The sequence below is a fragment of the Meira miltonrushii genome (assembly GCF_003144205.1).
Source record: "Meira miltonrushii strain MCA 3882 unplaced genomic scaffold FA14scaffold_1, whole genome shotgun sequence".
Taxonomy (NCBI): Eukaryota; Fungi; Basidiomycota; class Exobasidiomycetes; order Exobasidiales; family Brachybasidiaceae; genus Meira; species Meira miltonrushii.
In genome coordinates, this window is record NW_020289943.1 from 2,883,797 (window position 1) to 2,899,893 (window position 16,097).

The window sequence follows — 16,097 nt, forward strand, 5'->3', positions numbered from 1 at the left end:
ACACAATGTCGCACGCAAGAAAGTTTTACGAGCCCGGAGTTGGCCCAAGAACGGGAATGCAAGTGGCAGGAGATCCATATGATTTGGAAGCATACTTTCAAGCTGGAAAGATGGCATTGATGGGGTCAGATGACAGTATATCAACTGTAGCTTCCCGTCAATCAATTCTCAGCTCAAGACGATCAGGTATAGTATCTGCAAGACCATCAACAAAAAGCAATGTGGGTGGAAGTAGTATGATCATTCAAGAAAGTACAGCTCCTTCTCCAAGGACAACATTACGCAAATCTGTCACGCAAAGGCATTCCACCACTTATGGCACTTCATCATCTTCTTTTGCTTACGATCATGAGCCGCAGTACGGCGATGAAAATCGGGATCCTGATGTGACTGCCACGAAAAACATGTCTCTGAATAGGTCGAAAATGACGTTGAGCTCGCCGCGCTCTGCAAGTGACATGTCAATCGAATCGGGACCGAATTCAGGCTTTCATTCGAGTGTGGTTCGTGAAAGCATCATCGATGAGGATGAGCAGTACGATATGCCAATAATGTCATCTTCACCTATGCGTCCTCCGCCAATCAGTGATTTGACAGAACGATCAATGCAGATTCAACGATCACGCTCAAGACTTGAAACGGAAAGTCCAGCTTCTGTGAGAATGGCCAGTGAACCTCCAATGTCCTCTTCGCCCGTTGCTCTTCCACTTTTAAGTGATGCATACGATGAGCCTGAATATTTATCGGATGACGTCGTGGAGAGCAGACCTCGTAAAAGCGTTTTTTCTGAGAAGAGCAGCAATGTGTCTGTTATGATGAGCCCGATCAAGCCTGCAAAGCAGAAGAACAGCAAGACATCTGCTGTAAAAAGTCCAAGCAAGCCTGCAAAACGGAAAGCAGCACCAAAGAAAAGAAGCAAATATCTTGATGCTGACGATGAAGATGATGGAACGAACAAATCGCGAAAACAGATCAAAACAAAGAGCAAGGCTGTGGATGGTGCATTAATCGAAAAAATTCCATCTTCCCATCATCGCAGGATAGCAGGCTCAGAAGAACCCGAAGAAGGAATCAGACGTAGTTCTCGTTACAAATATAAGCCGCTGGAGTATTGGCGTGGTGAACGTGCAAGATTTGGCCGTCTTTCTTTACCGAAGATCCGAGAAGATCCCGATCAAAGCGGCAGTGTTGGCGATAGCACGATTGATGCCGATGCATTCGAAGATGGTGTGATGACTGTTGCTCCACCCGTTGCCGTCTTGAAGGAGATCATTCGCATTCCTAGAGCTGAAGGAGAAGGAACGTTTAGTGGATTAAAGCTGCCAAAGAAGAAGGCTATTGAGGGAAAGAGTTCAACTCGAAAAGCAAGCACACCATCAACCGCATTGGATCCCACTCAACCTACACGAAATGTCGAAGATGGTTGGGATAAAGACACCGAAACGCATGCAAAAGTGTATGATGTTTTCACCGAATCGGAAATTGATAAACAGATTGCCTGTACATCCGATCAAGTTCGACCAAGAATGGCAGTCGGATGTACGTTTGGCTTCGAAAAGGTGTTTGTGGTGGAAGATTTCATGGCAACGGGTGTTTTATTCTTACTTGTTGATGGTAAAAAACCGTTGAAGAATAGCAAAGATAATTATTACACCTTTACAGTTCTCGAAGGATGCGTAGAAGTTCAAATTCATCATTCAACATTCACCATTGCTCCTCAAGGAATGTTCTTTGTTCCACGTGGTAATGATTACAGTATCTCAAACATTTCGAAACGAGTTGCTCGGCTTGCCTTTACGCAAGGTAAGATTATAGCAGCAGAGGACCGGACTGCAACAATGGATAGATAGTGCTTGTAATGTGTTGTATTGCTTAATGTACAAATGTATGAAAATAAATATATCATCCGCTGAAGAGAGGATGCTGTAACGCTTGAACAGGTGTGATGCGTCTAGCAGGATCCAGCTCTAACGTTCTGCTCAAAAGATCGATGAAGCTATTTGTCAAACGTAGATCATGTTGTGACATCCCTTTGATAGCTTGTGGAGGTAACAATCGAGACCGCAGATCAGTTCCAGCTTGGACTGGGTTGAAATTTGCAATCTTCTTCAGAACATCACTTCCCGTTGCACGATCCCGTTCACGGCTAATAAACGCATTTTGATCATCAAAGTGCATTCCACTGAAGCGGCCTTTGCGGATCTGTTTGGTGGTGAACTTCCCTTTGAGCTCTTGCATGAGCATCAACATGTGATTATTGCTCTTGCCGGGAAAAAGGATCCTTCCGGTGAAAAGTTCGAACAAAGTACAGCCGATCGACCACATGTCCAAAGCACAATCATATGGGAGCCCAAGAATGATTTCAGGTGCACGATAGAATCGACTGACCAAATAAGGCGTGATCTCCATTTCACTGATTGAAGATGCTGAACCCAAATCACAGACCTTTATCGCAGTTTTGCTCTCGTTGACCAGAATGTTGTCCGGCTTCAAATCTGCATGCATGATCTCAGCTTTACGCATCAGAGCCAAAGCGAGAAATATTTGATGAGCATAAGCACGCACAGCTCTCAGATTCAATCCAACATCATTGCCAAACCGACGAACGACTTCACGTAGATTCATATGGAGCGATTCAAACACCATGCAAAGATGATTTCGATGTTCAAAATATCCAAGCAGGCGAACGAGATGGCGTCGATCATCGGGATCAAGGTTCGCAAGCTTTTGCAGAATTGAGATTTCCTTCATTCCCGCTTTGTACATAGATTCCTGCGATCTGATCACCTTGATTGCCACCTCTTTGTCGTTCTGTTGTGTGTCACGAGCCCTTACTACCGCACTGAACATACCTCGACCAAGATTGGCGAACACATGATAACGTCCACCCTCACCAATCTTCTCGCCTAGAGAGATACGATAGTATCCCTCTGCATCATCCCAGTTGTCCGTAAGTGTGGCGGGTACATCGCGATCCTTGACAGTGGTTTCGCTTGCTGGCTTGGCCTCTTGGACTTTTGGTCTATTCTTTTTCACTCGGATGATCTTCGTCTTCGGTGCGTCCGAAACTCCCAGGGCGAAGATATCATCCACCTCATCATCATCATCGACCTCTACCTCCTCATACTCGCTATCGCCATCAGCATTGTCAAATGCACTTGCTTGTTCTTCTTCCAGCACATGCTCCTTGTTCGGCGCACGATCCAGGTCAGGATTATACTCAGCAGCTGACATACCCTGTTTTTCCGGTTCAAGCAAGCCAGCATCATTCTCGCTTTTAGCAAGCTCGATACCACCATTATTCGAGAACTGCATCGCTGGAGGAGTGACATAGTCATCAACTTTCAGCTTTAATTCAGAGCCCTTTGATTCCTCCAGAATGGGAGCAGCAACATCCTGTGTTTTGTACTTTTGGACAATAGCCATTCGGCGTTTTCTGCGTTCTTCGATCAATCTTGCTTCATCATCATCTGTCTGAAAGTCGAAAGGATCATCATATTCCGCTTCCTTATCTTCTACTCTCGCTCTCTTCACTGCATGACGCCCATTGCTGCTACCCTCACCCGCTGGAGATCTGCTCCGAGCATGTCGATGACGTTGCTGAGAGGACATAAACCAGAAGTTAGATCAAAGAAGGAAAGATGAAAAAGGTGAGTATCATGTAAAAACAAAAAATAGACAATCCAGCACAGGTCGCAAGGTCGTACCTGAGGAAAATGAAAGGCTTGCTGACAGATTCATGTGTGATGGTGTCAGGATGAAAGAGGAAGAATTAAAATTATAACCTTAAATTAAGAGATAATGCGCCAGGTAGACGCGTCTCAAACCAAATGTAAAATATTAATTTTTAGAAAAAAAAGTACTTCCTCACCGGGAATTGAACCCGGGTCTTATCCGAACTGTAAGATACTACCCTTGGAAGGATAATACTGACAAGGATACGTCATTGCCACTAAACTATGAAGAACTCGCTTGTAAGGTGCCATGGCAGGTAAACAAATCTGAAACCAAATGTGAATTATTAATTTTAGAAAAAAAAAGTAAACTTCCTCACCGGGAATTGAACCCGGGTCTTATCCGAACCGTGAGATACTACCCTTAGAAGGATAATCCTGACAGGGATATGTCATAGCCACTAAACTATGAGGAACTCGCTTGCTGAAAATCCTTGGGCATAGTTGTATATATAACTCTTACCTGCTAATATTTTATACTATATACTATACTAGATCTTTAGATAGTCTATCACTAAGAAAACTTAACGGTTAGACCTATAGTATAACTTTTTATCTTGTTCGAATCTTATAAATATATATATAAAATTAAGAATATCGAATTAAGAGAATAGAATTAAGAATCGATAAAAAAATAAAAAGAAAGAAAAATATAGGTAACTATAGATAAGATATTATTTATAATTTATAAAGCTAGAAAGAAAGAAGAATATAAATAATTATAGATAAAAAGTTATTTAAAATCTAATTTATTTAATAATACTTTATTATAATTATTTAATATAATTATAAATTTTATTTCTTTATTATCTTTATATATTTATTATATATAATCTTTAACTAAAAGGAATTTAATTTTAATCTTTTATTTATTATAATTAATATTAATATAATAATATTTATTAATAATTATTATTTATTTATTATAATAGATTATATCTATTAATTAATTATTAATAAAAATAAATAAATTATCTTTAAAATATATAAGAGCTATAATCTTTTTATATTTAATATTAAAAATTTATTTAAATTAAAATAAATTAGATATATTATATAACTATAAAAATATAGAATAAAATATATTTAAATATAATAGTATAGATAAAAGATAAAAAATATAAAGAGAGCTACTTATATACTCTTATATTAAGAATTATAATTATCTATTAAAGAAAGGAAAAAAATAGAGTAAAAATCTTTTAGTATTTTATACTATTTTAACTTAGTAAAGATAAGAAGAACGATCAGTCTAATAAAAAACACTCTCGTATCACTATAAAAGGAAAAGTCACCTCTGTCTTTTAACACTGGTCGATACCACAGCTCAGTAAAGATAAGAATAACTAGTCTAATAAGAATAGCTCTTACATCATATTTATCAAGCGTGAAGTCATATAAGAAAAAAAGACGAATAAGTATAAAGGGAAAAGCTACCTCTATCTTTTAACGCTGATCGAAGCCGCGCCTCGATAAGGAAAAGAATGATCGGACCAATAAAAGTAGTCCTTACATCACATCACTTTAGACGTAAGGGAAAGCAGTCGGGTTAGCAGAAGCAAACGCTGATGATTGGCTGGCTCGCTAATATAAGTAAACACACACTTTTTCACGATCGGTCCTATAAAAGTAGTCCTTACATCACATCACTTTGGACGTAGGGGATTTCAACCTTATTACTATTTATGCCTATAAGCATCTTAGAGAACTTAAAAGCACACAAAATATGATTGTATAGAGAATCATTTTGATTGCCATTACGGAAAGCCGTGACGAATATATACATCCGAGAGATTGAGTGTGTGTGAGAGAAAAATAATTAACTGAGGAAAGCCCAGACTTTCTCCCACAAGTTCTTTGGAACGGGTTCTTCGACTTCATTGTCGATGATTGTTTGCAATCCAGTGTGCAAATCAATCTCTTCTGCTTTGCGGAATTTACCTCCCCATCTCCATGCGGCAAAGGCATACAAGACTCCGAAGAAAGGAACGGGGAAGTAGTTTGTGATGAAGTCCGATGTGCTCCAATTGCCGTTGAGGAACACACTCCAATCACAGAACAGAATGACCAACAAAGTCCAGCCGATTGTATAGTAGGAGAAGAACTTTCCACCAAACCATTTGGAAAGTGGTGCTTTGTATGGCAAAACATCAGCGGAAACACCTTGAACTTGCATTGCGGTACGGAAACGTAAGTGCAAGCAACCGATAACGGACCAAGTAACCAATCCACAAACGGAGGTCAAATTGGCAAAGTATCCGAAAGCAGTTCCAGATCCAGTCTTCACGGACATGTAGGCCAAAAGACTGAACAAAATCGAGACAATAACGGAAAGATATGGCAATCCATATCTGTTTGTGCGAGCAAAGATACGTGGTGCTTGACCATTCAGTGCCAATGAGTACAGAGCTCTACTGCTAGTGAATAAATCTGAGCTCGCGGCACTTGTCGCAGAGGTCAGTAAAGCAGCGTTGATGACGGATGGTAGACCCTTGATACCGGCAGCTTTGATGGCGATGACGAAAGGTGACTTGGTGGCGGTCTTGGCCTTGAAGGATAGATCGGGTGCGTCGGATGGACAAACAACAGAGATGGCCAATGTACCCAAGATGTAGAACAAGAGAATTCGCCAGAACACTTTGCGAATTGCAGATGGAACAGTTTTGCGTGGGTTGCGCGCTTCGCCTGCGGCAATACCGGTAATTTCCGTTCCGATGAAAGAGAAGGCGGCGTTGATTAGAACAGACCAGAAACCAAGGAAGCGACCCAAAGATCCAGAAATGCCGTTGTATTGAGCAAAAGGTCCAGGGTGCTTCCAATAATGGAAACCCAAAACACCTTGATCTCCGACACCAACATCGATGAGGAACGATAAGATGATTAGGCCGACAATTGTAAGAACTTTGATAGAGCAGAACCAGAACTCCGTTTCACCGTATACACGAACGCCAAGCAAATTAATTGCTATGACAACGACCAAACAAACAGTAATGTAGACGGCAGGAGAAGTGTGAGGATCCCAGTAAGAAATCAAGACGGCGGCGGCAGATAATTCGGCAGGCAAGACAATAACCCAGTTGTACCAGTAATTCCATCCCAAAGCGAAAGCCATAGCAGGCGAAACGAAACGATCGGCCAAGCGAATATGACCACCAGGAACAGGAAGATAAGAAACGGCTTCACCCAAACATTGCATCACGGCAAAACAAACTGAACCCATGACGATATAGCCCAACCATAAACCGACTGGACCACCATTTTTCAATGAATTGGCCGTGCCTAGGAACAACCCAGTGCCAATGACGCCGCCTATCGAAATCATCGCGACATGGCGAGGTTTAAGAGCATGTTGCAAGTGTTCGCCTCTCTTTTGACCCAAATCGTTGATCTCGCTTTCTTGACGTTCGAGTGTGCCGAGGTACTCTTTCTGCTCGTCAGCGGGCGAGTCATTTTTGTAGATATCATCCTTGCGATCCATTTTTGCAAATGCTCGATTAGAGGGATACAAGTTGAAGGAGAGGAGGGAGGGGAAGGGGAAATAGGTTTGCATGCTCTTTATACGTTTTGTCTTTACCCCGTATCAGTAAGAAGGATGATAAAGTGAGTGTACTGCTTATACGCTCTATGCCGGAATACATACTGCTCGTCTGCCTTGACATGCGACTTCATTTCGGTTCCCTTTAGCATTTATGCTGGTCAATTGCCCATCCGAAATGCAAAAAAGGGGAAAATGAAGGTATGAAAAGATAAAAGGTGCACAGGAGGACTGTTTCATAACCCTACGGCGCCTTCAATAAGCATACCGCCTGCATTTTCAAGAGCGGTAGGGTTATGGAAATGTTCAGGAACATGTCATGCCGCCCTCAATTTTGACAAGTTGACATGTATCAAACAGTGCACTTTACCTGCATCGGCGTATGGCTTTGTTTATCATGCTGAAATAGCCGCTAATTACCCCGCCCAGAACAATTTATGTGCGCAACCTTATTGGAAGAAAACAGTTTCAGACAGGTGATGCACTGGATCTTAAACGAGGGTCTGGACCGTCAAAAAGTGAGTTATACGCTAACCTTGTAAGGCTTCCATTCGTAGACAATCACAGTCTGCAGAATAATGGAATAGATTTGACAGACAGAGTACACACACTGCTCGAGTAAAGGCTTCAAAAGTGAGGCGCAAAGCCCGCCGCGTGGCTTGAAAGCAGTGCCCCATTTCAGTAAATTTATACTCGTGCCTAGCCCAGTAAAGCAATCTTCTCCCGGCGGAGGACGGGATTCAACCCTTATCATGAACAAAGAAGAAAGGGGAGGTTCCTTAGTCGCCATTCTCGCCGTTTTTGTATCCCTTACTCTTTTTTCTTATCCGGTAAATTTAGGACATTTATCCGTTTACCTCTATCAGGAACGGCCTAGGTCATTTCAACAAAAGATAAGCTATCTAAGGTGATATCAATGGTCAAACTTTCTTATCATTCGCATTTATCTTCATCCCTATATTCCTGATAAGAAGATGTCGTGACAGAGGAAATCAAAGCAAGATACCAAGATATGATACATATCTATTCCTCTTAAGCGAGATCTTCATTATACGGATGAAAAGCCGTCTTTACTCTCATCATCGGACAAACCGCGTGGAAATGAAAAGCCACAATTATTTTAGCTCACTCGTTAAAATCAACTCTTCCTAATAGGCTAAATAGCAGTGTTTTTCAAACTCCTACGCGACTTCTAGAGTTAGGCCGCGCCTTTTTATTTTCTTAAGCGAGTCGGCTAAGCCATAGTCCCGAATCGAGGATCCTATTTTAGGATGAATGATAGAGAAGGCAAGCAATATATTCAAATCGTGGGGAAATGAGAATAAAGCTGTGCCTGATCTACTGTATGACGAAAATCTACCCCACAACTTCAACATCCGCACTTTCTTCTTATGCCTGAAAGCTGATTGAACGCCTCTTTGATCAATAATAGAAGCCACGATCGCGGATTATTATCCGAAGTAGATTTGAAGTCAGATATATGGCTAAAGCAAATACCCACCTCAAGATCAAGTTGCGGGTAATTCATGTACATTCTAACGGACATTAATTGAATTCAGATCATCTATTATGTTAACAGTTATGACATAATATTCATTTATATTAAATTATATATCTTAAGCTAGATTTATTACTGCTTTTTCAGGCGGCTGACTTGATTTTATACTACCCCTTTTCGCTTCCTGCCGTTCGATAGCCCAGGAATTATATCACGACTACTATTTATCACTGATTTTTGACGAGTTAGATGTTTGAAATCTTCGTATTCGCTATCATCGGGTAACTCACAGCCTTTACCGAATTCTTCTTCTATCTTTTCGTAAAATAAAGAATCACGCCAGCGCGATTGAAAATCGATACATTAAATGTGTGGAGTATAATGTTTGGAGAGAAGAGAAAGATATAAAGGTTACTTATGAGGTTCTTGATGGCGAATAAAAAGCGAAAAGGTCAACTCAGCACTGATTTATATTTTCCGTGAGGGTTTTTAGGTACTCATGCAAGTTTCCTAGAATTACCATCGAAAGTCCGATTAAGAGGACTTTTTATATAACACGTCATTATTTATTATAATCAGTCGCACGTGCTCAATATGACAGTGGAATATGGCTTTATTCCTTATCGCACAAGATCATGCTATCATGGCGATCACATATCCAACACTTTCTTCGTTATGCAAGCCAAGCTATAGCCGCTAACGCGTAGGTTGCATTTTCTACGCGTGAACTATTATTAGCGCGCTTGGCCTTTAATTAGCAAAAAGCAACCAAACACTTTCCCGCTTTCCTCCTCCATTGTGACACTCGCACTGATGATGACGGATACGTGATTTGACGCAACAATGTCAAGTGGTTCAGGTAGTGCGCCGGAGGAGGTTGATGAGTGGCGGGATGCAGCTGTCGATTCACCAATCTCAGCAGCTGACATGCTATCAAAAGCAGCAAAACAAAAGCGAAGACAGACGACAGGAAGATCAAGCGGGAACCACTTTGCGAGGCCATCAGGTGAATTTACACCTACTAAGAGCACAAAGCGATTATTCCCAGATACGCCAGAGGTACGAAAGCTAGGACTGACGCCTTCATCACGCAACCATTCGCAAAGGAAGTTGAAGAAGGCAAAAAATTCGCAAGCAGATAAAGAAGATGATGATGCGGGAATAGATGATACAACAGATGCGTACCGAGACCGTTCCAACGTGCCAGTTGCATCAACCCCATATGCAGCTCAAAGGAAGCAGCCAATTTCCAATCGAGCCTCTATCGTAAGCGAAAAAGGTGGCCCTTCTAGAAGGGGGTCAGCGGGAAGCGTTCTGCGGAATAGCCAAATGCAGGAACCATCATCATCGCAATTCTTTCACAGTAGCTCAAGTGGTCAAAAGCGTGATAAGCCCGGCTGGCTTGCTGGATGGGGTACAGGCAGAGAAGAATCACCAATGGACATCTTACGCAGATTTGCAGCCGCACCGGGATCTCTTCTATCCACTCCAAGCAGCGTCCTTGAGCAAATACGGGGGGACAAACAATCTGAAACACGACAGATGAACGATCTGCCGGCTAGCGATGGGAGGCAGCAACCGGCAGAATCAAGCTCGATGGGACCTACCCCCTCGAACTCATCACGAAGGCAACGACCATCAACGAATTTGCAACAGCGGCATAGTATGGCAAACACAAGTGCTGCAATCTCTGAATTGGGACAAGGGAGGAGGCTAGATCCTCGTCAAAGCCGTCTCTCAACAAATTTGTTTGCCAATTTTGGCAGCCCAGATAGCGATTTTAACGACAACACCATCCCAGGAAAATCTTTTGCGACGCATTTACCCGACTTTGAAGACAGAGAGTCGGAACTGCAACGTATCTTGGCGGAAAGGATAGCTGCAGAAGGATTCGCTCTCCCGCATCCATCAAATCGGACCAGACAATCTTTGAATATGTTCAACGATCTTCTTCAGGAAGAGGATGAATCTTCGGCGTTTGGCGACAAGACTGCAACTCCTGCACCGAATGACTTTGACCAAGGTGGAATGCAGTATGAAGACATCCCTGACGAAGAGGAGGAGATTCCATTGCCTAGACAGCAAGGTTCTGAAAGTGTGGCAAATGATGATCCAGAATCCGAGCGGGAAGAGGAATTGCCGATGCGCATCCCGCGTGGGGGGTATGAGGAATTGTCCGATCTCGCAAGCGATAGCGATAGTCGAGAATCTCTGAGCTCTTCGAATGAAGAAGATAATGGTACCGCTTCTTCGAACCAAGCAGATAATGATATTAGCGAAACATACGGAAAGAGCAGAGGCAAATCAAAGGCTGTCAATCGATCTTCACTTCTCAAGAAACGGTCTGTCAGGACGAAAAAAAAGGTGAGAATTTCAAGATTGACAAATGGACCAGTGAAATCTATACCTTCAAATTTGGTCAAAAAGCTTTTTCGAAAGATGGTCATGCCAAATGTCAGCGTCGGTATCATTCCTGGACCTAGTAGGCCAAACTCAAGAGTGAAACACAAGAAAGTTGCTTTGGACAAAGAAGTTCTTGAAGCTGTTGAAGATATCACGCATGAATTCTTTGAATCTCTTGCAGACACTTTGAGCGAATACAACGATGATTCTAGTCGAGTCATCACTGCTAAAGATATGGTATACTTTATGAAAGATCAAGGCATTTTGGATTCACAAACAAATCTCGTTTCACTTGCCAGAAAAATGTTACCACGTGAATTGAGCGATCAACTTGCTCCTGGTCTTGACAAAGAAGCAGATGAAGATGCTGATGGCGGGAAATACGGTATGGGAAACATTTCTGCTGCAGTATTCAATCAGGAAGATTTTTCTTCATCTGTTTCAAGCTTTTCCCGATCTGGTTCAGAGGAACCAGAAAGTGGGATAGAGTTATTGGCATACCGACAAGCCACTGCGCAGGGAGAAAATAGTGATTCGTCCAGTCTTTTATCGCAAGAATAAGATCCACGATCAAAGCAACCTCCTTTGAATCAGCAATCAAGCACAAGTAGGTAATGAAGAGCACCAAAGTTGTATTAGTAGTTGTATGTGTATAATATTATCTCGTTCTACATGACATCCATCTCATCCATGTAACCATCTCCCAGACCATACTCTGCGCTGTCTACATCACTTGCCCATTCATCATCTTCCTGAGCATGGGCAGAAGCAGTAAGATGATCGTCATCGATGTTGTGCTCGACATCGTCATCTTCTTCACTTTCATCGTCCCGCCCTCTTCGTAAGATCATCGACTTTTTGCCCTTTTTTCGTGGGGCACGAGGAGCAGCATCCCCTTTTACGGCCAACTCTTTTTCTACCTCTTCCATCGCTTCAGCAGCTGCAAGTGCACGCCTTTGTGCTTTTGTCACTTTTCCACGCATCATCCTTGCCGTTTTGAGAGAGGAGAGAGGCTTTTGATCATTCTTGCCTCCTGCTTGTTTTGAAGCAGCACCACTTTCAGCTTTCTCATCACCTTCATCTTCACTTTCATCATTGGCTCCCTTGGATGCCAGTGCAGCAGCTTTGTCAAAGATCTTATCAGCTTGCAAAAGATTGCGTAAATCTCTAGCATTCTGACGTCTTTGTTGTTGTCTTGCCTTTTTGCCTTGAGGTGAGTGGATGGAGAGATTTTCGAACAAGTTCTCTTCATCGCTTTCATCACGGACCTGTTCGGTCCTCAACGTTGGAAGACCGATGCCGACCAACATACCATCCTCCTCTTCATCAATCACATCATCTAGGTTCTCCTTATTGCCCGATTGCGTGATTGAATGTCGGTTGTGATCGTATGGATGGTACCTTCGTGTATACTCCCGAAGATACATTCTTTCTTCTTCATCTGAATCCATTTCCGCTTCCGGATCTTCTTCAGCTGGCGTAGTCAATGCTGTGTCAGCAGCATGTGTAGATTGTGTCAAACCTGTCGGACTGGACTGCAATTCCTCCATTCCCGCATCATCCTCATCGTCAAGATCTGCAGAGGGGTGTTCTGCATTATCAAACAAAGGCCGAAAAGACGACTGAACTTGAACGTTAACAATCCTTTGTCTACTGGGAGATGGTCCGATCAGGTCATCATCTTCGTCCTCTTCTTCATCCGAACGAAGTTGGTTCGCACCCTTCATCTTCATCATTGCTGCAGCATTCATCTTTGCTTGTGGACCAGCAATCGGTACGATTCCATAATCTTTCAAAGTGCCCATCCCTCTCTGCCGTTTTGATGGCCTTATTGTTTTTGTGGGTGTGACTTGTTGCTTTCCGATTGTGGACTTTTGCGGCGTTTTTCCTGGCGTGATGACAACTTCTCCTCGAAGTCTCTTTCTTGCTTTGGTTCTTGGTGTGAACATGCTACCATTTTGTCGATGATTGTTCGTATTCCCATTCTTTGTTTGATATGATGAATGTAGATGAGAAGCTAATTTTTCATCTTCGTCGTGGCCTTGGATCTTCTTCTTCGTAGGAGTGACTGTCCCTCTAGACCGGGTTGCAGCGAATGAATCGATCAGCGTTCGTAGCTTGGAGGGACTTGTGCCATCGTCAAAATGCGTTGAAGAAGGAGTAGTTGGAGCTCTCATTGACTTTTTCGAAGGTGATTTTCGGGAAGGCGTAGTAGGAACATCGATCAGGCTACGAACAGATCCACCGCTATTGTCAATCGATTCTCTCATCTCATGATCATGAACTGCTTCTGATCGGGTAGGTGTCTTGAACAGTCGGGAGCCTGCAACATCAAAATCAGATTTGTGTATCTTTTTCTTGGGTGTGACTGGAGGAGGCGCCATTGTTCCATGTTCGTCAGTATCCTTTTCTCCTTCTAGACTACGTTTTCGTGATTGGATTGTTGGTGCGATGCTACCCTGCTCTTTCTGTGATGAATGCGAAGAAGTTGAAGGTCCTCCCTTTTGTCCAGACTTCAGCGAAAGCCAGGCATCGTATTTTTCCGCCATATCCCCTTCTTTTGCCATATCTTTCCTTGTTGGATCTCTTCCATGTTGCTTCTTGAATCCTTTGCGGAATGCTTTTATCTCCTTTGCCAGTATCGATTCCATCTTGGCTCTATAAGTGTGTATGCAAATGGCGAGAAAGAAGAACTCAAACGTGCAAATGCACAAGTGTTGGTCTATTCTACCAACATTTCACCGCGTCGCGTAGCGCTCGTGTAAATTAGCACGCGTGCTCTAAAGAGGAGCGGGAGGCAGGCAGACAGATCGGGAGAGTATGAAAATTATCTTGTTGGGATATGACGTATACGGTACGCCTGGCACGTGTACAGGCGTCACTTGCCGTATCACGCCGTATCACGCCTTAACGCCTGTTCCGCCACAAAGGCTGACGAACCACAGTCTTGGTGCCCATAATTAGCCCATTTGTCAATTATAAATAGTCTCATATCACATGTAAATTCTACCCACCTTTCTCTACCTCACAAATTTATTATTATTATTCAGAAAGCAGTGCCTGGAGACTACAAAACGTAACATATCTATTAAATAAAGCAGTAATTTTGTACATGCCATCTGAGCATGTTTTGGAAACTATCTACTTTGGAGGATCGTTTGGTCCCAACATTAATTCAGGTCTGACCTTATCATCAAATTCTTCAGGTGTCAAATAACCAAGGGAGACTGTTGCTTCCTTCAATGTAGTTCCTTCTTTGTGTGCCTTCTTTGCACATTGTGCAACCTTGTCATAACCCAAATGACTGTTCAAGATGGTAGCCAACATCAAACTCTCGTTCAACAAACGGTGGATCGTCTTACGGTTTGCTTCAATTCCAACAACACAGTTCTTTGTGAAACTGCGTGCTCCATCAGCCAAAAGACGGATTGATTGTAACAAGTTCTTTGCCAACACAGGCTTGAACACGTTCAATTCAAACTGACCATTGCTTCCTGCAATGCTGATCGTGGTGTTGTTTCCCATCACTTGTGCAGCAACCATTGTCAAGGCTTCACATTGGGTAGGGTTCACCTTACCAGGCATGATCGATGATCCAGGCTCATTCTCTGGCAAAGATAATTCTCCCAAACCACAACGAGGTCCTGAACCAAGGTAACGGATATCGTTGGCGATCTTCATGAAGCTCACTGCAATGGTGTTCATCGCACCACTGGCTTCGACCATGGCATCATGGGTTGCCAACGCTTCAAACTTGTTTGGTGCAGTTTCGAATTTGTCTCCTGTAATCTTGGAGATCTCTGCTGCGACGGCGGTGTCGAATCCTTTGTATGTGTTTAATCCGGTTCCAACAGCTGTACCACCTTGAGCCAACATACTCAAGCGAGGCAAGACACCTTCAGCACGTGCGATGCTGTTGTCCAATTGTTGAACGTATCCAGAGAATTCTTGTCCCAATGTTAATGGTGTTGCGTCTTGCAAGTGAGTACGACCGATTTTGATAATATCGTCAAATTCGGCACGCTTCTTGTCCAAAGCTTCCCGTAATTCTTTCAATGCGGGAATGAGCTTTTGTGTGATTTGCAAAACAGAAGCAACGTGCATAGCGGTAGGGAAAGTATCGTTACTGCTTTGACTCATGTTGACGTGGTCGTTTGGGTGGACTGGAGTTTTGGATCCCAATTCACCTCCCAAGATTTCGATTGCACGGTTGCTAATCACCTCGTTCACGTTCATGTTTGTTTGTGTTCCTGAACCGGTTTGGAAAACGACAAGAGGGAAATGACTTGCCAATTTACCCGAGATAACTTCATCAGCAGCTTGAGAGATTGCATTGGCAACTTTAGGGTCCAAACCATACTTTTGATTGACATGAGCGGCAGCTTTTTTCAATACACCGAATGCTTGGATCAATGGCAATGGCATACGTTCTTGTTCTCCACCGATGTCAAAGTTTTGTAGTGATCTTTGAGTTTGAGCACCCCAGTATCGATCAGCAGGCACTTCCAAAGGACCAAAGGTGTCCTTTTCGGTACGGAATTTGTTAGACATGATTGAAGTAGTTGCGAATGTACGGCGAGCGACAGGTGTGACTTTGGTTGCTACAGTTAGACGGGCAGAAGGAGCACTGACCTATTTCATAAAAGGGAGAGAGTGATGGATGTTAGTAAGAAAGACTGTGGGGAAAAGTGATGTTCACCAACCCCCTTTACGCGGTGGAGGGTTGCCAGACTGTCAATCGGCTTGAGTTGCACTAGTGTATGCTATGCTTGCGAACTGTGTACTCACCCTAAGGGCCATGCGCGAAGAGGAGGCAATTGCACGAGATGCCAACATGATGATGTAGTAGGAGATGGTGGTCAGCTGTCAAGAGTATTTAGGGAGAGCGGTCTGGATTGCTCCGATAAGTAACACTTTCGGCAATGCA

General features: G+C 42.9%; 6 protein-coding genes and 2 non-coding genes across 8 annotated transcripts; 2 read left to right on the plus strand and 6 right to left on the minus strand.

Annotated features, from left to right (window-relative positions):
• Positions 1-5: 5 nt before the first annotated feature.
• FA14DRAFT_187770 (uncharacterized protein) lies at positions 6-1,850 on the plus strand (the record flags this gene model as incomplete). Its single annotated transcript, XM_025501625.1, has 1 exon — positions 6-1,850. The coding sequence occupies one exon, from the start codon at positions 6-8 to the stop codon at positions 1,848-1,850; it is 1,845 nt and encodes a 614-aa protein (XP_025358006.1).
• Positions 1,734-3,750, minus strand: FA14DRAFT_159629 (kinase-like protein). Its single transcript, XM_025498300.1, has 2 exons — positions 3,708-3,750; positions 1,734-3,600 (listed from the first exon to the last, which is right to left on the minus strand). Exon 2 carries the CDS (start codon positions 3,424-3,426, stop codon positions 1,903-1,905), a length of 1,524 nt encoding a protein of 507 aa, XP_025358007.1. The 5' UTR covers positions 3,427-3,600; positions 3,708-3,750; the 3' UTR covers positions 1,734-1,902.
• Positions 3,751-3,862: 112 nt separating this feature from the next.
• FA14DRAFT_t12 lies at positions 3,863-3,967 on the minus strand. Its single transcript has one exon. It is a non-coding gene; the product is annotated as a tRNA-Asp (tRNA).
• A 78-nt stretch (positions 3,968-4,045) lies between these two features.
• On the minus strand, positions 4,046-4,150 carry FA14DRAFT_t11. Its single transcript has one exon. It is a non-coding gene; the product is annotated as a tRNA-Asp (tRNA).
• Positions 4,151-5,553: 1,403 nt separating this feature from the next.
• On the minus strand, positions 5,554-7,184 carry FA14DRAFT_166778 (putative general amino acid permease; the record flags this gene model as incomplete). The annotated part of the gene is made up of 2 exons (XM_025500045.1): positions 5,554-7,130; positions 7,157-7,184. The coding sequence occupies 2 exons, from the start codon at positions 7,182-7,184 to the stop codon at positions 5,554-5,556; spliced, it is 1,605 nt and encodes a 534-aa protein (XP_025358008.1).
• A 2,426-nt stretch (positions 7,185-9,610) lies between these two features.
• On the plus strand, positions 9,611-11,731 carry FA14DRAFT_176992 (uncharacterized protein; the record flags this gene model as incomplete). Its single annotated transcript, XM_025500714.1, has 1 exon — positions 9,611-11,731. The coding sequence occupies one exon, from the start codon at positions 9,611-9,613 to the stop codon at positions 11,729-11,731; it is 2,121 nt and encodes a 706-aa protein (XP_025358009.1).
• A 107-nt stretch (positions 11,732-11,838) lies between these two features.
• Positions 11,839-13,821, minus strand: FA14DRAFT_153067 (uncharacterized protein; the record flags this gene model as incomplete). The annotated part of the gene is made up of 1 exon (XM_025497572.1): positions 11,839-13,821. The coding sequence occupies one exon, from the start codon at positions 13,819-13,821 to the stop codon at positions 11,839-11,841; it is 1,983 nt and encodes a 660-aa protein (XP_025358010.1).
• A 428-nt stretch (positions 13,822-14,249) lies between these two features.
• Positions 14,250-16,059, minus strand: FA14DRAFT_130543 (fumarate hydratase). The gene has a single exon (XM_025496913.1). The coding sequence runs from the start codon at positions 15,719-15,721 to the stop codon at positions 14,312-14,314; it is 1,410 nt and encodes a 469-aa protein (XP_025358011.1). The 5' UTR covers positions 15,722-16,059; the 3' UTR covers positions 14,250-14,311.
• Between the last annotated feature and the right edge of the window lie 38 nt (positions 16,060-16,097).